The following is a 24,853-nucleotide window of genomic DNA, read 5'->3' on the forward strand; positions in this document are numbered from 1 at the left end:
TAATAAAAATTGGGGGTTGAAAAAGCCTCCTGTCATGCCATGCCCCGCCGCGCCTACCGCCCCACCCACATTTACTTTTCGGTAGGGTGACCAGACGTCCCGGTTTACCCGGGACAGTCTGGGGAAATCACCCTCCGTCCCGAGGTTCCGATAGTTTTTTTATTTTGCAAACCCCGTCTGGGGTTTGCAATGGTGGGTGCCCACAGACACTGGTGTGCCGGGACCCGATTTCGAAATCCCGAAATCGGGTCCCGGCGCAACTCTAACTGTGCGAATGGGGGGTGAAAAGCATTTCATGCCCCCATTTCCTCCCCCTTCCCGTCCCCAGCCACTTTCCTCCAATGAGAGGGGTGCGCATGTGAGCACACCCCCGCCGAGCCCCAGCAACAGGCCATAGACATAGAGGTAGGACTGTATTTTTGTATTTATTTATGTTAGTCCTACTTTATGTCTATGGCCTGTCCGGGTTTTTTGTGTGAAAAATCTGGTCACCCTACTTTTCGGCCCACTATAGCCATCATGTAAGGTACTTTCGGCCCTCTGTCAAAATCAGTTGTGCACCCCTGGTCTAGACCAATGCCATAATGCCCCATCCTCCCGCCATAGCAAGATGCCCATGTGCTTCTCTCGAACCACACGCAGACCCCCTCTAAAACCACCCATCCCAAACACACTCTAATCAAACAATAAATTTCCCTATTTACCCCCTTTGATCAGTTAAACACCACCATCCACTGCCCTTGCAGTGTTCCCTTTCTCATGCCTTTCACGTTGAATAGATTAACATGATTTTTAAATTAAATGTAATTTTCCACTCCCCCTGTCTCCATCTGCTGTTTTGCAGGAAACTCACGGTCTGGAAGAAAAGCTAATTGTAATCTCAGCCAGCCAAGAGAACTCAGATTCATGCTGCTAATGCAGCCTGGCAGCCAGAGCCTGCACGCTTCTAGCTCACGAAAATCACAATGATGACGTCGGACGCTACGTGCATGGTAGGGAACGTGTCCAAAGTCACGTGAAGAAGAGTGGGCGGGGCGGTGCTGTGGTCTGTGTTTTGGATGGGAACTAGACACTATCCTACCTTTACAAAACGCTCCTTTTCAGTTTCCAGGCAGTATCAGGTGAGTGCATGAGACTGTAGTGAATTGTATATGCGTTTCTATTAGCATCCATTAAGATCGCCTCACCCCTTTGTTGTTATATTGATAAGAGGATCCCTTTTGCAACCTCTGGAAATGCACGTTGAAGTGAGAGGCTGCAGCTGAAGCTGTAATTCGTTGTATTGTACTTACACGTTGAAATTAAAAAGTGTAAGTACATGACTTTCTAAACATTTTCTAATTACACAGGGCAGCCTGTTGTTGGTGTTGTAGACACAGTAGCTGCAGCCACTACACAGACCCTGCTCTGGTGTGAGTGACTACATACCTGCACCGGCTAATGATTGCAGACGTGTCTCCAGTTCCTACTCTGAAAGTAATGATTCCCCGGGGCTAATGTCTGCAGATCCGGTACTTTCTCTATGTCGAATTACGCTTCTGTGGATAATAACTGCAGGCTGTTCTAGGTCTAATGGCTGCGACACAGAACACCCCGGTGAATATCAGCAGACACTACCTTCTCTAGTGCTAATGGTAAAGGCCCATCACATCCTCTGGCTGGTGCGAATGAGTGCGGACCTTTTCTGGAGCTAATGACTTCTATTACAGTACGTACCTGCTTATCAGCTACATCTGACAATACCTGCATGGGGCAAATAATTGCAGCCACAGTACAGGATCTTTGATACCGATTCCAGACACAGTACCTGCTCTAGAACTAACCAATGACATCTGATACAGTACCTGCTAATCCGTTACATATGACAGAATACCTGAATGATGGCATGCACAGTACGTACTCTGGGGCTAACGATTCCAGTCAAGTATATGCTCTGCAGCTAATAGTATTTAACACAACACCTGCTCATGATCAAATCTGGGGTTAATGACTGCAGAACCAGTAAAAACCTGGTGTGTCCTTCCCATTCCTAATTCAGCTCTGACACCTCGAACCACACTCTCTAAAACGTACGTACAGCGTAAGTAGGGAAAAACCACTGTTCCACGTTTTTCAAAACTTGTTTGGTGAAAATGATAGGATGCTCATTCACTTCACTCGCACCAAAAAGGTGGTAACCCGTGCACAAAGGACGTTTAAATGTGCGCATCATAGTTGTGCGCATTGAGGTGCTCTTTTCCCACCAAATGCACATCTGTGCAAGGCAGAGGATGGAAAGGGGGTTCTTGGCATTTTCGAGTAAATCCCGAGCACAAATAGGAAAAAAAACATCTCCATCTCCCTATAATGTATGGGAAGGTCACTTCTGATTCTCTCATGCAATGAGTGAGTGATTGCTGTGTGTCAATAAGCGAGTGAATGTTGAGTCAAAGAATGTGTGTGTTGGCGTGTTTGTGCTGGGCCAGGGAGCTGATTTTGGCTGGTGAGAGCAGCACAGTAACAATTCACTTAAAAAAACGTATTTTATTGGCATTTTAACAGTAAGAACACATGTAACCCCCCTCCCCATCCCTTCTCGCCCCACCTTCTCCCCTGGTCCATCCCACACATGTAACCAACAACACACCCAGTCCTGTTCCCACCCCATAGTCCATAAACTCTGTAGATGGCTCCTGGTCTCAGGTTTCTGTGAGTGGCAAGCTCTCTTGCCAGCCGTTGTACGTGCCCTTGCACCGTTTGAGAAACCCCCCGCCCCAATAGTTCTCACCTCCTCAAGAAACTTGAGCCATATCTCCTCCTAGCTTCCTGTGAAGGTGCCCTCCCCAAGTGGAGCGAGTACTGGCACCAGCAATCTAATTTTCCTCGGGCACCATGCAGCTCGCGAGTCCCGCTGCAGGTAATGGACAATGTCCGAGTCTGAGAGAAACCTTTGGTGATCCCCTTGAATCGAATAGGTCACCCTATCCAGTGCCACAAAGGTCCAGATTTTATTAACCCATTTGTGTTCTGTAGGGGCAGCTTTTTGATTTCGTTTGTGTGCCATCACAAGCATTGCCTCCACTATCAGGATGACGTATGTCTTTCTTTGAGCTTTCGAGGGTAGATTTTTCAGAACCCTTCCCATTCCCAGGATGGCCATCTTGATGTTGTCTGAGATCTGACTCCCAAAAATACTATTCATTGCTGCATTGGGTCATGTCCCAATAAGGCTGTATGACTGGGCATTGCCACCAGATTTCACTTCCACAATCCCAGTTCCCCACATCCCCTGTTGAGGTGTAAACAAGTGTTTTTTGGCAGTATTTTTACTCGCGGTCTACTTTTGTTGGGAGTAAAGAGACAGGCATGCTTTTTATGGTTTTTTTCTGCAGTTTTAGTTGCTATTCTCACAATCTCTATCGTAAATAAGAGGGGGCTGATGGTTCTCCGCTGTTCAAGCCTATCAGAGAACAAAGTATTGTTGGGTGTGAACATCTTGGTTAGGAGTATTGTTCAGAGCCAAAGCTGATTCCATAAAAAAGTAAGAGAGTATTTTTAAGTCAATCTAGAGATTCATTAGACCTTTTCCAGATTGGGCCGGCTCACATTTTACAGATTGGGCTGGTTGGTACAGAGGGTCAGAAGATTTCACTATGATCCAACTAGATTATAAGCAACATTGAATTGCTAACACTATAGTCAGATGTAGCAATAATATATCAAGAGTATATCCTGCATTATATATTGACCAGAAAACCGCATGGCCCCCCCACCCTCCAATCTCTAGATCAGTCAGGAAATTGTGAGTGATGAGTGTTTTGATTTCTGCTCAGATATTAGCGTCACACAGGAAAACGGCCTCCCTGCAATCTGTACCATCTATCCTTGATCACATATTGAAAGTAAAGTGCTCGTCAAAACAATCCTCTTGTGGTTTGCTTTTATACCTCCTTGTATGTGTATGTTACATGTATTCCACATTAATATATTTTGTTCTTCCTATAGATGCCTTTGGGTCTGAAGCCTACATGCAGCATGTGCAAGACCAACTCCTCTTCTATGTGGAAGAAGGGTGGACAGGGAGAAATTCTCTGTAATAATTGCACAAGCAAGACCGGGAGTGGAACTGGAGGTCCATATGCTGGCTCTGGCAGTGGTGGAGGTTTTGCGAGCACGTCCTCCACATTGCAGAGTAACGGTGGAGGCAAGCAGGTGAGCTGAATAGTTCTTAAATGACTATTAATAAAAGCAAAGGCTTACAACGCTTTGTCATCAGCATTTATGCATTGTAATAATAGATTAATCTAATTAAAGCCTGCTCTGGCTGACTTCTGCAACCACTCCTTCGCCACTGGGGTCTTCCCTTCCCCCCTGAAGCACTCCCTTGTGCACCCTCTTCTTAAGAAACCCTCTGCCAACCCCTCCTGCCCGGCTAACTATTGCCCAATCTCCATCACTCCTTTCCTGGGCAAACTCCTGGAAAAGCTGGCCGTCTCCCAGCTTAATCTTCACACTGAATCTGTTGGTTGTCTCCACAACCATCAGTCTAGCTTCAGCGTGCTAGAAGCACGGAAACTGCTCTCCTGAACATCCGTGAAGACCTGCTCTCCAACCGTGATTCCAACACCCTGGTGTCCTCATTTTACTTGATCTCTCTTCTGCCTTTAGCACGGTCAACCATGCCATCCTGCTCAATCGTCTCCATGATAACCTCGGTATCACCCATCGGGCCCTGGCTTGGCTGACCTCTTTCCTCTCTATTGAACCCTCCCAGGTACAACTTGGATCCTTCCTCTCCTCTATCTCTATCTCTACCTGTGGTGTTCCCCAGGGGTCTAACCTCTCTCCCTGGCTGTTCAACCAATACCTGGCACTTCTTGCCCACCGCATTGTCGCCCTCTGCCCCAAATTTCAGTGCTATTGGGATGACACTCAACTCGTTTTCAGGCTCCCTTCCGCCACTTCTTTTCCTTCTCTCATCTCTGACCTTCTGTCTGCTATCCAGGAGTGGTGTGCCAGCAATTATCTCTCCTTTAATGCCAGTAAGACTGAGATTCTCCTCTTTAGCACACCTGCTCCCTCTTTTCCTGTCACTCTCTGGCCGTCCTCTCTTTGCCCTCTTCCTGCTCCCACCTGTGAGGCTAAAAACCTCGGGGTCAGATTTGACTCCATACTCTCCTTCTCTCCTCACATCTCTGACGTCTCTAAGAAGTCACACTACCAGCTGCACCTCCTCAGAGGTATTTCCTCTCCTTCCTCCTAAAGTTCTCTAGGCTGGACTACTGCAACAGCCTCTTTCTAAATCTGCCTGCTTCTACTCTCCACCCTCTTCAACTCATCCAGAACAGGACCTCGAGACTTGCCCTTGGCCTCAAGCCCAGGGATCGTATCTCTCCAGGACTGAAATCTCTGCACTGGCTCCCAATGGCTGCAAGGATAAAGTTCAAAACCCTCTGCATTGTCCACAAGGCCTTCTGGGGCCAAGGGCCTCAATACCTTCAATTCTCTCTTCCTAAATATCTTCCTTCTCGAGCTCTTCGCTCATCTGCCTCCAACTCCCTCAGGGTCAGTTGCTTCTCCAAGCAACGAGTTGATGGTAGATCTGTCTTCGGCTGGGGCCTCCCTCTGGAACAGCCTCCTTGAAACTTGAGGAGACCCATCTCCGGTTTCGGAAGCACCTCAAGACCTTCCTCTTTGCTTCTTCTTTCTCTCCTCCTCTCCCCTACTGATCCCCTGGCTAATAACAGAAACTGCACTGGTTACCTGGCAACCCTCTGATCTCGAGTCCAGGTCCCCTCCCCCACCAGTTGCACACCTGCACTGCCTCCCTGGAAACCCCCAGACTTGTGGACTGTTTTCTGTATCCCTACAGTCCACTACCAGCACTTGACACTGTATGACTGCACTTACCCTTGCAGCTGGCTGCACTCTTTACTTATTGCTTGTATTTATTCCATTTTTTTTTACTGTAGATCCCGTGTACGGCACTGCCCCCTCCCTCTGCACTTTTCCCCTTCCACCTTCCCCTGCACTTGCGCGATCTCAATGTCACCTGGCCTAGTAAGATCGTTGTCTCTGTCTTCCCTCTGTTCCCCCTCCCGTGCCTCGTTGCGGCTTGAAACGCTTGTGTATAGGCGCCTTATAAATATCATATCATAATACCTACTCAGAGAATGGAACAGGTAGGTCCTAGATTCCACTTGTGTAGATACGTGGTCCAAAATGCAAGAAACACTTAAATTTAGATGAATCTGCTGCTAATTTAGTGGATACAGTGGCATGTTTGATTATTGAATACAAATGTCCTTAATGTGCCGCTGTCCATATCTTTTCAGTATTCATGCGATTACAGCAAGTTTAACTCTACAAGTGTCCACGTCTATGTTGTGATTTCTTTTTTATATTCTTTCACAGTCAAAACAAGAAATTCACAGAAGATCAGCACGACTGCGAAACACGAAATATAAATCTACTCCTGCTGCTGAAAAGAAAGTCTCCACAAAAGGAAAAGGCCGGCGGCATATTTTTAAGCTAAAAAATGTGAGCAATTTATGAAGTTTTTGGTGTGTTTCTGTATGAAAATTACCAATTTCTATTGCAAACATTTGATTTCGCTTAGGTCGTATATACAAATGTCCCTAGAATTGTACAGTTCTTCTGCAGGATGTACAAGTCCTAAAATGGGGACGCAATCCATGTGCACGCCAAGACCCAGTGATCACAGCCAAAACCTTTTTTGGGGCTTTTGACCTTGGTTTAAATAGATTTTTGATATTCACAATTGCAGTCGAAAGCTTTAACATATGTAATGAGCATTATCTGGCAACATTTATTTTGGTCGTCTGATCAAATATGCCATCTCCCAAGTTATTTTTCATTGTATTTACTGTGTCACTCTGCTATTCCACATAGCATGGAGTAGTGTTAAAACATGGCATTGCCTGTATAAGCCACTTGGCCGGAATGTATTACTTTAATATTTGACCTTTTCCATGCTGTAGTAATTGATCACACCTGTGCATTGGATTTTATTAAGGTTTGCTGGGGGGTGCAGTTAGCATGTCTCCACAGACAATTAGTACACTTGTGTCCTAATTTAACTTCCTAACTTTTCCTCTATGGGCATGCATACATCGAGAAACTATTCCCAAAGAACATTTCTCAACTGGATTTCACAGTTGAGCTCCATTTTCATAAATGTATTTTAAGTTTATTACCCCATATGGAAAGTAAATCCAAAATGTGAGAATTTAAATTTGTCTTAAAAAGAGTGTTGATTTTTGTGAAGCAATTGATAAAAATGTCCTTTTAGAAACGTTTCCTGAATATTGATATACTTATGCTCAAGAGCGTGGCGAGGTTGCCAAGTTAAGGTATGATGTCAGAAATGCATGTAGGAGTAGTGATTTGGCCACTGGTGATCAGGTTAAAATAAAACTTCCTACGAGGGGCAGAAAATAAATGTGATTCAAAATATTCTGGATTGAAAATAGTAGAGAGGGAGACTATGGTTGTGCGGTACGTGTGGAGGGAGGTGATGTTTGGAATAAGAGAAGAGTGGTGAAAGTAAGATGGAGATTAACTACACTTCCCTGCATTGTATTTCACTCTTGCTACAATATGTTATGTTTTTTTATTTTGCTTATTGTTTTTTTAGCCTTTATACACCATTGTTTTTCCTGTGTTTTGTTTTTATCTCTTCTCCCGCACTGATTGTTGTTCATTTAGTTCAAAGGTAAGGAGGTGTGTTAGGGGCATGATCCTCTTAGAATACCATGTTGCATCATGAGTCCAGCTTCTGTTGGAATGTGGGTTCTTAAACCTCAGAACATTGTGAGGAAAAGTTCTGGAATTGGTGGTAGTCAGTTGGAGATGAGGACAGGACTGCACTCTGCAGTTAGGACACTTAATAAATGAGAAGTTCATAACTTACTTGGAGACAATGGGGGTCATTATGAGTATGGCGGTAGCCGTGCCAGTAAATATCGACACGGCTGCCGCCGGAGTCATTTGTTTTTTTTTTCCCCGCCCGGCAATGGGGACTTACTTACCGGGGCATTACAGCTCCAGCGATCCCGGTAATTCCTCATTGCCGCGCACTGGAAAATATTACTCCCCATCCCCATTTGAGTTCCTTTGGACTCTATGGGAATGGGGAGGATGGATGCACCGGCACCATTCATGAATGGTGCCGGTGCATCCGTCAAGGCACTAGATCGCTGAACTCTTAGTTTGCCGGTCCGGAAACATTATAATGAGGCCCAATGTCCTTTATTTAACTGGAGCCCCTTTGATGTCAGCAGGCATGGAAAGGGGGCAGAGTTAGAGTAGCTGGAGGGCTGAGGTAGGCCAGGAGAAGGGTCCCACCATCTTGATTTCTTTCAGGGCTCTCGTCTTTTCCCTTTCCGTTCCCTTTACTGCAGGCAGAACATTCTGTTGCAACACTTGTCCTTTGCCTTACATTGCACTCAATCTGAATTGGACCCCTTGCAGCAGGCTTGCTTTGGAGCATTTCGCTGTGACATTGTAGTTTTAAAAATAGAGGGGCACCCCTCGTTCTTTGATTCATCTTTGGACCATCAAGAGGAGGATACACTTTTGGACCTCTGTTGTCCACTCCAAAGACCACTGCCAAAGAGGTTCAGACATAAGACATCCAAGGCAGAGGAGAGGTCTGTGGGGAACAGTGTGAGTGACTACATTTGAACCAAGGCCTCTATGCTGGTTGCACTGGGACAAGCCTCCTGTTCACTGAAGGTGAAGGCTCGCCTGTAGGTGCAAGCCAAGCACCCTGCAGCGAGAGCGCAGAAGGATTCATCTTGTCCTGGAGCCTCTGGATTGGGACACCCAGGAACCACAGAACCAAACAATTGACCTTTGATCTTCCTACATCTCCAAACTACATTGACACCAGTTTGGCCACCTTCAACGCCATTGAAGCAGCTGTATGGGAACCACTGCCATTCCCTACAACTTCGATGCCCAACTGCCTCTGCATCTGAGTTTCACACAATGACATAGCTCTGCACACAGCCGCGTGGTCACATTTTTCAAGCTCCGAGCTGATGCCTCTGCAGTAACCCGACGCTTTGTTGCGCCAGTTGAGCTCGCTTGCCGAAAAAGGGCATTCTGTTTCTCTGCACCCAATGCTGCTGAGTCTTCCAGTGCTACTGACCCAACATTGCCTGCTGTCCACAGCATGTTTGACCCACAAACTATGACAGTTACTGAACAGTGCTGCATCATTGGAACCGGCAACCCTGCTCCTTGTATCTACACTGATCTGGCTCCAAAAACACACAGACTCCTAGTTTGCCGAAAAGCTTGGCTGTTGAGCCCCAAATACAAGAACATAAGGTACTACTTTTGGGACAATAGTCCCTTTTAAGTACCTCGTCCTTTTCTTTGGTCTTAAAACATATCCTTTCAACAGTGGCATTGTGCCAATCTTGTGTCTGAACAACCCTGCATATACACCCAGAGGGCCCTTTCACAAAAGTCTGCATTCTCTGAGTTTTCTTTTACAGGGGTAGGTTTAAAGGTGTTTTCTGATAAGTTGTTATAAGTTGTTTGTATTTTGCATTGTTTAATTAAAAGTCCACATTTTATAGAACCTTGATGGCACATTCCTTTACTTTGGACTATCATCATCATCATCATCATCATCATTTATTTCAGCCAAGCCTCCAAAGTTATTCACACACAATTCTACATAATATTGTAAAAAAATCATTGGATGATAAAAGCAGCTAAGAAATAAAAAAGACATTATAAATTAAACATTAGCAGCATTGTTAGCATGAGGGACAGCATTAGGTTACTTCTGTCAATTCTCATTAAAGAATTTCAGATGAATTTTCCAGGCGCTTTTAGGATAGTTGAGTATTGCAGTTCCATCATGTTCCTCTAAAGTCATTTTGATTAGCCAGAGACTAACATTGTCCTTACATTGTGCTTGTTGAATAGCGGTCGCAAGTACTTTTGTGTAGGTCCATTATACATTGGACCTATACATATAAAGTGCTTAGCATTTTCCTCCCAAATATTACAGAACGTATATTTTCCCGCAGCGTTTACACGCCATTGGACTTTACAATGTCACAATGCCAAAATAATTAGTCTTAGTTTGGCGAATAATGATTTTGCAAGTTTGGAAGACTGTATATCCAAATAAATTTCAAGGGAAAAGTCACATTTCACTTCAAAATAATGGACTATCAAAAAATCTCTTTTATAATCCATTGGTCAAAGGCATGTCTACCCACATTTTTATAAGAGGGGCCAGGTTCTCTGCTCAGTGCAGAGCAATGTTATATTCATTTTCTTTGCTATTTCTTTCATATAAAAGAACCAAGGCAATTTCAATGCTCCTGGTTGATTTAAGACATTCGGTAGACCTTCGAGATATTTATTTAAATTTGTAGAGCGCACTACAGCCCGCAGGCAATGAGGCGCTATATCGGATCTTAAGAAGGCTTGAATAGGAGTTACAATGAAGCCGCCCAAGAGTACTTGTTTACAGTTCAGAGTGTTTACATAATATCACAGAATACATGGTAATGCATGATTGTCATAAAATGCGGGTTGAAACAGTCAAAGAGGTTGGTTTTGATGGCTGAGTGGGATTGAAGGTTCCTGATGTAAGGCGGTAAGGAGTTCCAGAGTAGGGGGGCGACAGTGGGGAAGCTAGAGCCGCCCACCCGGGCTTTACGGGTTCTAGGTACAGATAGAAGGTTGGAGTAGGGTGATCTGGAAGGTCTGAGGGTGGCGGGTTTGGTGATTCTGCATGCCAAGCGGGGGTGGGGGGGAGCACATGGAGGCACTTGTGAGTCAAGGCGATGGCTTTGAAAGTGATCCTCTCCTTAACTGGGAGCCAGTGGACCTGTCTTCTGAGTTCCGAGATGTGTTCTCTACGCTCAAGATGCAAACGAAGTTCAAGAACATTCTAGATTATTAACCAATATAATCATGGCATTAGTTTCACATAATACTGAATACCATACCACCCCAGCTCCTTTCTGGTAGGAACATTTGGGACACTACTTGGAAGACACAAAAGCCCTTTCAAAGTTCTATTTGCTTCCTTTTAAGGGGCTACTAGTGTCAGCATGCCCCCATAGTTCAGCACCGTAAGTGGCATAAGAGATGGCTTGTATTTTGCAGACTTCCATTGCATGTGAAATTGTCCTATTTCCATAATAATTGGAAAATGTTGTCACCACCATATCCTTCCTAGCCAGAGTAGTTGCACTTTTCTCAATTTAGCTCTGTCAATAGGATGTATTTAGTATTCGTAAACCCAAATCATCGAAACCCACCACCTTCTCTAATGCTGTCCCCCCACATACAATGTTTGTTTAAAACACTTTACTTTTTTTCCTGAAAAAAAGACAATCCCTTTGCTTTTAGAAATGTAACAAGTTAACTCCTTTTCCTTGCAGCTATTGGAGAAAGCATTTCGCTATGTTTGGAGTCCCTAAGGGGGTTTAGACACCAGTACTGCATCGTCTGCAGAGAGGAGAATCCCCCCTAACCCTAATAGTATTAAGTAGTGTGCAGCAAGATTGCTAATAACTGAGGGCAGTAACCAGGGTGCCATCACACAACCTTGCCCAACCCCTTTGGTGGTTGAGAACGACTTACTACATGCTCCATCAGGACCCAAGCGGACTACACCAACGTTTTCAAAATGGAGGTGACGTATTGCCTGAACTAAGCTAATTGGAATTGACAAATCTACCAATAGTGCTCACAAATGATGCCTAGGGACAGAATCAAATGCTGCCTGCATATCGATGTAGCCAACATAGAAGGGAACTCTCCTGAGAGTAACACATTTGATTATCAACAATATCAGCCAGAAGGATTGATCTATTGTTGAAACACATTTTCTGAATCCTGTTTGGGCAGGAGAGAGAATACTGTTTGACTCACACTATTTGTGATGCCTAGATGTTATGACTTCAGCATACAGTTTAAAGTCCAGGAGCAGTATTAGTCTATATTTCATGGGATTGGTACGATCACCCTTCTAGAATATTGGCATAATGATTGATCCCTTCCAGCTCCTTGGATTTATTTGAATGTTCATAGTTTGTTAAAAAACATTCTCAGAAAAGGGACCCATAGTCCTGGCTCATCCCCCTCCCACCCCCCAAAAACATTGTATAGACAGTTAGGGTCAGGTGCTTTATTACATTTGTGCTAATTTAAAGCAGATTGCGCTTCTTACTTAGTAAATTCCAATGATGGTATAGAGTTCTGCCAATTGGGGAATAAATATTGATTACATTCACCACTGTCGGTGTTGTTACCACCACTAGGCCCTCTGTTAACTCTTGTATCAGCTGAATATAGGACACTGAGGGGTCAGAAATGTGAGGCGGACTACTTTGTGAATGTTTTTCAAAACATGCAATTTTGTTAGATTTGAAAGGTTGGATAATCGCCTCACTATCCCTAACTTAACAGGGATTTCCCTGCCTAAAATAAAGGAAACACTCTTAACAACAAAGTCTCTGTCCCTCACATTATACAACAAATCAACAATGAAATATATCACAGTTTAACAACAAAATTAACATTAGAAGCCGTACCACAGTAGCTGCTTCTTCTGATAACCTGGAAGAACTTCCCTTCCCCAGATTCAAGCAGGCTTTTCTTTAACTGTTCAAAAAGGATGAGGAAATCCTGTAACATAACAGAAAGGTTTGCTTCAGTTCTCTTTTAATCCAACTTGACGAGCCAAAGTTTCAAGATTCCAAAGATGATTTACAAATGCTCAACTAAGCTTTTCTCTTTCCACTTGTAGCCAACATTTTGAAACAGCTTTTTGTCATTGGCAATGTCTAGTAGAATAAAGGTCTTGAAACAGTTTAACAACAAAGAATATTTCAGATTTTCATTAGTTTTTTTTAAAAACAAATAATTTCTTTGTCAGGATATGTTGGCACCACTTTAGTTTCAGTACTACTCCACCAAAACACTTGAGTGATTCTTCAACTATTCTTCATAGGTTTTACCCCACCACAGTACTCCATGAACTTCCACCTGGTTTACTACGATGCCAGGCTTACTGCTCCAGTGTATCCTTGCCAGAACAGAACCAATGGTCACACATGTCTTGGCCTGGTATGGTCTCCTGCCAGCGAAGTCAAACTACTGCAGCTCTCTGTTTGGGTATACTCCACTGCCCAAACAGAACCAATTGGTACAACATTCTATGACCTGGTTTACTCCTTTGCCAGGTCATATTACCAGTTCTAAGTACTTGTGTGGTAAGGGTCAACTTCAAAGGTTTTTACAATGTCTTCTGCTTTACACAATTAGATCTGAGAAGATCTTCAACTAGAACAAAAATAACACTGGTTTTACTGTTTTCCCCACGCAAGACGGCAATGCTTACTCCTCCTGAACCTCTTGTATCAGAAGGGCAGCCCTCCTGCCAATCTTGTTCCATCTTTGTATTATTAACCAAATGCTGATGATGACTTTCTCTCCTTCACACTTCCTTTTGTTTTGGCAATGTGGGTTGAAACATTCTTTACACCCGGGCAATATTCTTCACACCCACTATTAGGCTCAGTTATTTCCTTTTGACTTAGGCAACCCTGATTGTCTATCAATTGCCTGCATGTGAGCCCTTTTTGGCTTGGTCAGTGTGGGTTGAAAGTTCAATTCGAGAGATATTACCCCTTTGTGTGGTTGGCTTTTAAGGTAACCCACTATGCAACAGTCGCCTCCTTCAGATGGAATCTTGGCAGTCTCTTTATGCCAACTACTTTTCTGGTTTCTATCAGCTTAGTATACATCACAATCATCAGCTTGTTTGGTATTCAAAAGGAAAACTGGATTTAAGCAACGGACAGTCATGGATCGCTGCGGGGTCACAATACAATGGTGAACACACTGGGTTTGGCGTGCGTGTCCATTTGCCTCTCTGCTTCCAGCTTGTCTGCTTCAGTTCTCCTATGCGCTCCAGCCACCTCTCATGCACGGCTTTCTGCGTCCCGCACTGGCTGCTTTCAGAGCCCTCGTGGCTTCCCCAGTGATCTGGTGCACGCCTGTCACTGCTGACCACTTCACAGTGGGGAAAGTCACTAGTAGGTGTGCTTTCTGCTGTGCGTAACCTCTGCAACAGCCCTTGGGGCTTCTCCAGTGCTCGTTTGACACCGCTGAGCGTTCTACAGCGGAGAAAGTTACACAAAGGTATGCTTTCCGCTGCGTGACCTCTGCAGCTGAAACCTCAAGCCCATACGACCCTCTCAGGATTGGCATCAACTGCTCTGGCATCTCTGGTCCTGGCTGTTCTGCGATATCTTCCTCTGCTGCTTCTTGGAGGCTTCATAACTCCGCCAAACGCTATCACTGCCCTCCTGCTGCTTCGGCTGCCTCGCCTGCCCCCATCTTGGTCTTATGGCCTGCACCTGAGGAGCCTTTTATCCCTCTTAGCCACTCTCAGGTGTGAGGCATCAACCTTAATGAGTTGCATTGCACAACCTCGTGCCTCTGCAGCCCTCTTCTTCGTCCCAGCACTCTGGGAATTCTGGGACTTGAAGTCCCTAAAACAAAAGTTAGTTTCATCAACAGCTCCTATTTTACAATAGGCTATTAGGAGACTGGGGTCTTGGGGGAAATTACCTAAGGGGGTCGCCCATTAATTCTGACCTGTTTTTCCTCCCATGTGATCTTCCCGGCTAATACCGCCCCCAGGGTCAGGATCAGAAAGTGTCTGCCTTTCCTTGGCCACCTGAGAGGGGTTCCAGGTCAGGTTTCCTGGTGAATCTCCTCTGATTCATCACAGCACTCAAACCATTGGGATTCAGTAATACGCGTCATGGTCATTTTGTTGTAATCCATGAGATACCACCTTCCAAAAATCCCTCTGATTATTTATCAGTGCTGCAGTTTTTAATGCTTCCCACTGTTTTGGAATAAACATGTCCTTCTTATTAATACGTTGTTCATACTCTCTCTGTTTTTGCGCTATATTATACAGTCTTTCCCACCAGCATTCTTCAAGGCCTTTTAATAATCCTACCTTAGCTTTTCTGCATTCAGAGTCAAACCACTTTCATTTAACAGCATGGTTTGACCTATGTTTTGATTTACTGTTGCTAGTCACAAATTGCCTGATTGTGGTGGATAGCTTGTCATAGAAACTCAGTGGATTACATAAATAAACTATTGATGTGTAATCACCAAGAACTGGCAATAGGTGGGGTGGCACTCAAAAGCCCAGCCAAGATGGACGCTCTTAGCTGAGCTCGGCAGCTGCCCAAATTCATCCTGCTACATCTTGCTTTAAAACCACAAACCTGGCATTCGTGGGGGCCAGAGGGGAGCAGTGGATGAGGTCTGGAGTGTGCTGATTCAATCTGGACTCCCGAGGAGAAGTGCGAGACCCAGCAGATGACATGGAGGTGGAGAGTGGACTGATCGCACCTGGTCCCCAGAGCACGACGAGGTAGTGGTATGTGGCTGGGCTGGCTGGCGCCTGGACACAGTGACAGGGAGAGACAGCAGGCACTGTCGGCCGGTAGCTGACCTGCACTGGGCTGTATGCGCCGCATGCCACCTGGAGAGGAATGGAGGGGTGCATGGCCCGCTGTCGCACCGCAGCTGTAGTGGTGAGCAGCTGCGCCGCGAGGGATAGGAGTGGCGAGCAGCTGAGGACTGGCAGGAGGGCCTGGTGCTTGTGGAGGGAGAATCTGTGAGTCTTCTCTTTCTCGGCCCCGGCTGGCGGGGTGCAAGCATCAGGGGTGAATAGGTGGTGATTGAACATCTGCGTGTTGGGTAGTAGACCGCCACAGCGGGGAAAGTTTGGCAGTGACAATTAACAGTGCCCCCTGGCTGCCAGGCCTTTTACAAATCCAAGCAATCTCTGCTGATCCTTGCAGCTTTCAAAGCTACTGTTGGTGTTGTGTTGGTGTTGTTTTGTGCTTGAAAACGTTTGGCAGTTGGGCCCACTGCTGAGAGGGGTCGGTCTGCTGCCTGGAGGCTTGGGGTTCGAGATAGGTAGACCTGATAAACAGACATAGCTCTCCTTTTGACAATGGGGGTGAAGCGAAGAAATTTAAGGAAGCGGACAATACACCAATATGCCTACCGTGGAGATAAAGGCGATGTTTTCTCACCTCCAGGCTGGCATCTTTGGTCTGGAATCCAAGATGGATTTGCATTTGTACAAGGTTGACCGCCTTAAGCCTGTTCGGACAAGCATTCGAGGCTAGATGCTGCTGAGAAACGGATATCGACCGCAGAAGATGGATTGGCCTTGAATACGATGGATATTGTCAAGATGAAGAATGTTCTGAAGGCGCTGATGGAAAAGAATGAGGATTTGGAAAATTGATCTCGTAGGAGTAACATCAGTATACCTGGAATTGCGTAATCCTGCATTAAAGGGGCTGTGGAGATCTGCGTGGGGCAGTGGCTAAGGGAGGTACTGGATCCTGTGAGTTTCTCCCCTATTTTGGTGGTGGAGAGGGCACACAGGATCCTGGGTAGGAGGCTGGTGCTCAGGGTGCTGCTGTGTGCAGTGATCGCCACGCTGCTGAATTACAGAGACTGAGATACTATACTGAAGCTGGTTAGAGAAAAGGGGCAATTGTAGTACAATGACGACTTAATCTGCATTTTCTTGGACTTCTCTGCCATGGTGCAAGCATTGAGGAAGACCTTCATTGTTGTTAGGCGGGCACTACACACTATTCCCTGCCAGACTTAGGCTGGAGTTCTTGGGGAAGTTTGACTTTTACAACCCCCCAGAGTTGCATGCCCAACAGGTGGGGCTGGGGGTTCTGCTTGCACCAGATCTTAAAAGGCAGCAGACATAGTGAAACCAAGAATGCTGATAATGTGCGTAGGAGATTTAAATGTCACGGCAGGATGACTCATGAATGTAATAACAGTAACCTATGTTAGTCGGGTACGAAGGCTGATGTGTGAGCTCGAGTGGCCCCCAAATGAATTATACATTGATGTTTTTTGTTCTTGTTGGGGGGGGGGGGGACAAGGCTAGCATTGTGGGTTGCCGACAATGCAGGGGACATGGGGTGGCTTTGGGGATGGGGGGGCTTGTAATGTTGTTTTAGTCAATGACATAATATATCCATCGTGTTGGCATAACAAGGGGGGGCAGATGGCAGGTCTTTCTTATGATTCTGGCGTAATGCTGGGCGAAACTGGTACTTATACCAATATATCATTGTGGGCAAGGATAAGGCCATAAATGTTTTGTCCTGGAATGTTCGTGGCCTGAATCGTAAATTGAAAGCTGATAACATCCTGCGTTACTTGGGTAGACACAAAGCCCGAGTGGTTTTTCTTCAAGGAATAGTCTTGCACCCGAGCACTGAGTCAAGGTTTGCTAGGAGATGAGGTTGCCACAGGTCATTTTCATCTATCTCCTCATATGCTAGGGGGAGATAGATGCATAGCTCCCTGGGCTTTTGAACAGGCCAAGGACACCAACGGGAGAACATTAATATTTAAGGTGGTGATCTGGGGTCACAACGTCACATTAATTAATAACTATTGCCCAGCAGTTATTTATCGACAGGGACAACATTTTCATGTGCGCGGGAACTTTAATACTGTTTTAGATCCCCAGAGGTACAGGCCGACAACGACACAGAGTGACTTGACTAAAGCGGCACACAGGGTTAAGCAGCTTTGTGAAATATATGGTCTGCTGGATATTTGGAGGTGTAGGTATCCCAATGTGCAAAACGTCACCTTCTTTTCCCCGGTTCATTAGACGTAGTCCCGGAAACACCCTATCTTGACATCAGAAGGTAGGTATCGGTGGGTCAAAGACTTTGCAATATTCCCCAGAACCCTGTCAGATCACAGACTGGAGGCCGTAGGTATAGACGGGGAGAAAGGTCGGTAGAGGTTGGCAATTTAAAATGGAGGAGCTAACTGATGTTGCGTTTGAGGAAGGAAATAATTCAATACTTTGAGATAAATTAGAGGATCTGTGTCCACGTTGTGGTACGCTTTTAAGTGTTACTTCAGGGGCCATTGTGTTGCTGGTGGGGTCCTATGACCGATAAGGGCGGACTTGGACAGGCAGGAAGAGGAGTTGTCGAGGCTGGGGTGGAAATAAAATAAACTAAAGACCGCAAGGTATTAGTGGACATTCATAAGTCCTTGCAGCAATTACAATCAATGTCCCAACGATAAGGCATATACCAGAAGGATTAGACCATGGCGAGTGGCAATAGCCTGGCAAGGCTCTGGCGTAGTTCGCCTGGGCAGGGAGAAAGCATATGCTAATACACACAATTAAGGACGAAGTTGGCACTCTCAAACACAGTGACGCAGAATTCGTAGTCTATACTCAAAGAGCGAGGCTTTGGACCAACAAATAGATCAGAATCTAGATCAAATTGGTCTCTACTGGCTCAAGGCGGGGGGATCAGAGCTCCTTAACTTGCCCATTTCTGAGAAGGAGATATTCAGAGCAATAAGGGATTTACCGAGCGGGAAATCGCCAGGTCTTGAAGGCCTGCTGGCCAAATTTCATAAAGTTTATGTGTCACTGTTGGCTCTTTACTTCTTCAAAGTTTTTACCTGTGCAATAGAAGAGGGCGTGTTGCTGGGTACGATGAAGGAAGACATGATTATATTATTGGCAAAAGCTGGTAAGGACCCAAGTGAGTGTGCAGCCTATCGGCTGGTATCGCTCATTAATACGGACAATAACATTTTTGCTAGGATGTTGGCAAATAGGCTAATAACGATCATGCCTTAGTGCGTCCAAGCCGGATTTTTCCAGGGAAGGTCCTTGGCATATGGGCTCAGAAGAATATTTGCATGTTCTGTCGATCCAAGACCCTGAAGCTAAGGCAAAGGCCACGCTTTTCGATGCCAAGAAGGCGCGTGTGGCTCTGTTGCATCGCAGTACTCAGGCGGATGGTGTTGGGTAACTACTTGGTATTGGTGAAGCTATTAAATAATTGTCCCACTACTAGAAGTCTGTTAAATGGGTGGACTCTCAAAACACATTGAGCTTGAGAGGGGCATGAAATGGTTGTCCCCTGTCCCCTTTACTTTTTTAAAATTTATTTTTTTTAACCAATTTAATTTTTCAAAGCATATATCATAGGCATGTATGCATCAGTAAACAGTAGATAACAAACAGTAGTTGTTTTGCTCATGCCAACCCTTTCCTGCCCCATCATGGGAATTCAGTTCAGTTCAATTCTTTTGCTCATGTATAATAATTGTCAAACTACCCCCCCCCCCCCCCCCCCAACATTCGGGTGAAGAATTGCACTGTTCTTGTTCCGAGAGTTCAACGGATTGGATTGTTCTTCCAGCTCGAAGTTTGTATTATCAGATGACAGATATTGCACGGAGCAGCCTAGGTTTGAAATGCATCTGTTCTTTACCGTCTGTAAACTCGTGTAATGGCAGCCAAGTGTTTAGATATTTTGAGTAGGAGCCATGGGCTAATGCCGTCACCTTTTCCATGCCCATTACTCCCCACAACCTCACCCACCACATGGCTACTATTGGTCCTTGCTTTGTCTTCCACGCTTGCGCCACAGTAATTCTGGCTGCACTCAACATGTGAGTGATAAGCGTAGCTGTGGGTACTGAGTTCGCGTAACATCCTTCGACTGCCTCTCCCAGGAGCACAACAAGCGGGTCGAAGGGAAGCCTCGCCCCTGTTATTTCTTTAATATGACTTAAGATCTCCTTCCAGTAGATCTCTGCCAGTGGGCAGGACCACCACATGTGAATGAGATCCCCAGGGTGCCCACAGTTTCTCCAGCAGGATGCAGGATATTCTGGATTTATGGAGTGCATACGTACGGGTGTCATATACCATCGTAGGCAAAGTTTGTACGCTGCTTCCTTGATTGAGGCACATTTAGAGCTCTTAGCAGTTCTATGCCAAATGTGGCCCCAAGTTTCCCCAGAGATTGCTCTCCCCACATTCGTCTCACATCTCTGCATGTATGAGAAGTTCTCATCAGGGTCCATCACCCCCATTGGACGATACAGTCTAGATATTCCCTTATGAAGTTGGCCCTCTTGTATCGTTAGCTCCAATCCTATTGGGTCCCTAACTGCACCTTCCCTTACCCTTGCGTTTGAAGCCCAATGCCTAAGTTGGATATAGTGAAATCGCTCCCGCTCCGGTATATTAAACTTGGCCTTACAGCCTTCAAATGTTAAGGGTGCCCCCTCTGTATAGAGATCTTTCAATACCATGTTTCGTTCTCTGCCCCCCCCCCAATGTACCCAAAAATTGGCTTGCATCCCTGGGGTGAAGTCCGGGTTATAGGCAACCGGTGTGAGGTCTCCCGCCCCCCCCCCACCTTTATCTTTCTATTTCTCAGTGCTTTATCCCAGTACCATAGGGTAGCTTTAGTTGATTCTAGCAGTGTGCCTCCTTTTATCTCTATGTTGTGTGGCGAGGAAGCCTAGGTTCCCCAGGGGTGTCTTGGTTGCTTCACTTTCTAATTTTACCCATTGATTTCGATCTTCCCCAGATGACCATTGTAGCATCAGTGCTATCTGTGCTGCCCACAAGTACCTACGAAATTCTGGGACTCCCAGTCCCCCCAGGGCTTGTGGTCTGAATAGTACTTTTTTGGGAATTCTCGGTTTCTCTCTCCCCCCACCCCCTGATAACGGTCATCACTTCCTTCTGTAATGTTTGGATGGCCGGGCCCAGGATACGTATTGGGAGGGCGCCTACTACATACAAGAACTTAGGAAGTAGGGTCATTTTAACCGCTATAATCCGTGCCAGCCAAGACAGCTCCTGCAACTCCCAGCGTTTTAGGTCCATTGCTAGTGTTTTCAGAAGGTCCGGGATGTTAGCCCCGTATAGTCTGTCATATCTGGGGATCAGTTGTATTCCCAGGTATTTTACCGATTCGTGTTCCCACTTCAGGGGGTTTTGGTTCTCCCACTCCAAGATTTGTTCTGCCCTTTCGATAATGTTAAGAGCTTTGGAATTGGGGTAATTAATATGAAATCCTGAGACCTTCGCGAATTCCTCTAATAATGATATGGCCGCTGGTAGGGAGTTTTCGGTGTCCTTCAGAAACAGAAGAAAATCATCCGCGTTAAGAGCCACCTTCTGAGATCCCCAGAGCCCGCTTCAACCCCCTTGATTCCCGGATTGTTACGAGCTCTACATGCAAATGGCTCCATAGCAAAGATCAGAGGTGACAACGGACACCCCTGCCTTGTGCCCTTCTGAATGGGGATACTCCCTGTAAGTCGCCAATTGATCATTAATCATGTGGATGGGTGTGCAAAATTGGCCATTACCATGCTAGCGAAGACCGGTCCACACCCGAATCTTTCAAAGGTTAGCCGTAGAAATCCCCAGTGTAAGCTATCAAAGGCTCTGGAGGTGTCCAGTGCCACCACCGAGAACCTCTGGCTCGTCCTTCGTCCCCAGTCTATTGTGTCTGTGGCTCTGCGGATATTGTCGTAGGTGTGCCGCCCATTCACAAAGCCCGCCTGATCTGAGTGAATTATCTCCGGAAGTATCACTGCCAACCTCCGCGCCAATAACATGGAATAGATTTTTGCATCCCCGTTTAATAAGGCGATAGGGCGATAACTCGCACAGTCCGTTGGGTCCCTATCTGGTTTCAACAATAGCACTGTAGTTGCTGGGCTCATGTCTCCGGAGACTCGCCCTGTGTCCTTAATGAAGTTAAATAGGTTTGTTAGGGGGCCTATTAAGATGGTCTTAAATGTTTTGTAATACGCATTGCTTAACCCATATGGGCCCAGGGTTTTGTGTCCTTTTAGTGCACCTATCGCCTCCCCCACTTCTTCCTCCATTATGGGAGCTTCCACCCTTTGCCTGTCTGTATCGGTAATTTGCGGTAATGCTATCTGTGCCTCCCCTTCCCCCTTTCAGGTTATTGATGAAATATGAGAGCATGGCCTCTTCTATTTCTTTCTCCCCCCTCACTAGATCCACATCTTCATTTCGGAGTTGAATTATACGATTCTGGAGCTTCTGTTGCCTCCGTTTAGCAGCAAGGAATCGGTTAGACTTACCCCCATTTATATAGTAAAATTGTTTCATTTGTACGAGAAGGCGTGCTGCATCATCTGCTAAGTGGGTTACTAAGACCACCCTGACCCTTTTTAATTCGTGCCACGCTTTCTGTGAGCCTCTATCTTTATATTCCACCTCAGCCCTGGATACATTGGCTTCCATGTCCCGCCTCACCCTCTCACGACTCTTGATATAATTTGATGTCTGCGCAATAAACTCCCCCCTTACTACAGCTTTGCTGGCATCCCAGATGGTCGACCAATCAACTCCCATTGTCACATTTTCCCAGAAGTAGTTCTGTAAGGCATGCTCTATGCCTATTCTTACCATTAGGTCTTTCAATATTATCTCATTTAATCGCCATGGTTTGTAGGGTTGCTGCTGTGGATGGCTTGGTTCTAGTTTCAGGAGTACCGGAGCGTGGTCTGATGGGTATTGCACTCCAATTTCTAGGCCTGTGACTTGCGGGACCATTGTTTCTGAGATGAGGACCATGTCGATACGGGTATGACCCCTGTGTACTGCTGAATAGTGGGTGTAGGCCCTATCTCGTGGGTTAAAGAATCGCCATGTTTCTAATATGTGTAGTTCCCTTAAAAATGTAGCCAGGGCTTGTCTAAATATGTGGTCACTGGGGGTGGCTGGGAGAGTTTTGTTCATTGCGGCGTCCATCACCCCGTTAAAATCGCCTCCAATAAAAATGTGTCCTTTTCCCCATTGTGCAATTTAGGGCAGTAGACTCAGTAGGAAGTGGTCCTGTTTCACATTATGGGCATAAATTGAGACCAATGAAACCAGTTGGCCCATCGGTTTCCCCCCAATATCAAACGGTGACCTTCCGGGTCTTTGTTTATAAATCGTTTCTCGAAACCGATACCCTTTGCCAATAAGATGCCCACTCCCCACTTTTTAGTCCTGGTGGAGGCTAGAATCTGCGTGGGGAAGGCTCTATGTCTCGGCCTGTGTTCATCTTCCGGGAGTAAGTGTGTTTCTTGCAACCATACCAGCAAAGCATGCATATCTCGCAACCTAGTTATCATAGATTTCTGCTTGATTGGGGAGGTGAGGCCCTGAACATTTAACGAAACAAATGTTAAATCAGTCATTATTGTACTTTAGCCACTTGTCCCCCTCCATGCATTCCAGCCTGTGAACTCTTTTAGATATTGTGTGTGTGCCATGTACCTCTTCACCCAAGAAAACGTAGCTCCCTCCCTCCCCCCCAACTCTTAAATTTGAACTTCCCCATAATGTTCTCACTGTGGTGTCATCAGTGAATCACCGGGTTCATTATTTACCCAGGAGATTTGGGATCTGATTTCCTCCCCCCTTCCCCGTTTACCCGCCCTATTTCCTTCGCCCAATGGCTTTTATGTTTGTTTCTTATGTGCCCAACCTCGCCTGAGGTTAAGCTCCAGATTTAGGCTTCTCCCTTTTCATTACTTTCGACCCCTTTTTACCAATTCTGATGAGCTTGTCCCGGTCTTCCGGGCATTCAACATTTGTTCAAGTGGGGTCTGTGGGTTTGGGTTCTTTGTTGCGCCCTCGCAGACGAGGATGTCCTAGTCTCCAGCGGTCTCTTTCAGGTCCACGTTCCTTCTCTTCATTTCGGGACAGGGCTATCGGTGGAGTTGCCTCCTTCCTCCTCCTGCATGAGCTATGCCATGTCTTCCTCCTTGGAAACAGTGAACCTCTGGCCTTTCCATTCAAAACGAAGGCATGTCGGGTATCCCCATCAGTATCGCACATCCCTGGCTCTCAACCAGTCCGTAACTACCCTCAGCTGTTTTCTCCTGCTGAGTGTAGTTTGGGCTAAATCTTGAAACAGCTGGATTGATGTAGATCGGAAGCTAATAGGTTCCTTCTTACGAGCAGCCCGCATGATGTCCTCTTTCAGTTGAAACAGATGTATCCGGATTAGTACATTGTGAGTTAGATTCTTTTTGAGCTGATATGCGGAGTAAATCCTGTGCGTCCGGTATAGCGTGATTTCTTTGTTCTCTCCCGTGTCCAGGATGTGTCGAAACAGATCTATCACATATTGTTGTAGGTCAGAGTCCTTTATCACCTTCGGGATTCCACGAATCCGAATGTTATTTCGTCTAGATCGGTTTTCAGCATCTTCCTGTTTATTCTGCACGTGCTCCATTTGCTGTTCCAGCTCGTGCACTCTGTTCGCCAAGATGTCGTGTTCGTGGCCTTGTTCCGTTACCACCGTTTCAACCTCATCGGTCCTTTTTTCGACCACCAGGACTCCTTTCTTGAGATCAGAGATGGATTTGGCTAGGTTACTTGCGCTGTCTTTAATGTCTTTCTTGAGCTCTTGTAGCATTTCTAGTAGATACGATTTTCGGATAGGTGGGTCTTCGAAGTTTCCTGACCCCTCTGGGGGAGAGGTATGTACCTGGGCCATTGCTTGCATTTGGTTGCGTTTCTGACTTTGTCGTGCTGCGCTGATGCCACGCTGCTCCCACGTACCTCATGTAGCTCCCGTTTCTTTGGGCCCCTGCCGTAGTATAGGCGCATGCCGACCGCTTTGTTTCGTGCCAATGCCACAGCCTCTTAAGGACCGCCCTGCGTTATACAGGGTGGTTGAGTCCCATGCTGGGATCACAGGTGGCCCCCAAATGGATCCTGGGCAAAGTATTCACTGTTCTCCTCTTCACTCCATCTTGCCTCCCCTCCCCATTGTTCCACACGCTCCCCAGCTAGAGACGCACCCCCAGTCCAGGTAGGGAGGCAACCCACGAGGCTCGGGGGGCGAAAGGAGGCTTCACTCTGCAATATCCGTATATGTATTAGGTGGCGGCCGGCGCCCTAGGTCCC

At 46.0% G+C, this 24,853-nt stretch overlaps 1 protein-coding gene across 2 annotated transcripts in view; it reads left to right on the plus strand.

The window, feature by feature from the left end:
* The first annotated feature begins 933 nt into the window (after positions 1 to 933).
* Positions 934 to 24,853, plus strand: part of GATAD1 (GATA zinc finger domain containing 1) — a 164,766-nt gene continuing 140,846 nt past the window's right edge. The window contains exons 1-3 of one of the 2 annotated variants that reach the window (XM_069648435.1): positions 934 to 1,121; positions 3,985 to 4,191; positions 6,394 to 6,519. In XM_069648435.1, coding sequence (XP_069504536.1) covers positions 1,059 to 1,121; positions 3,985 to 4,191; positions 6,394 to 6,519 — 396 coding nt within the window. In that variant the 5' untranslated portion in view covers positions 934 to 1,058. The remainder of the gene's footprint in view (positions 1,122 to 3,984; positions 4,192 to 6,393; positions 6,520 to 24,853) is intronic. The other variant, XM_069648436.1, reaches the window with a different exon arrangement.

The sequence above is a fragment of the Ambystoma mexicanum genome, chromosome 2q (genome assembly GCF_040938575.1).
Source record: "Ambystoma mexicanum isolate Mex_15411 chromosome 2q, UKY_AmexF1_1, whole genome shotgun sequence".
In the NCBI taxonomy this organism is placed as follows: Eukaryota; Metazoa; Chordata; class Amphibia; order Caudata; family Ambystomatidae; genus Ambystoma; species Ambystoma mexicanum.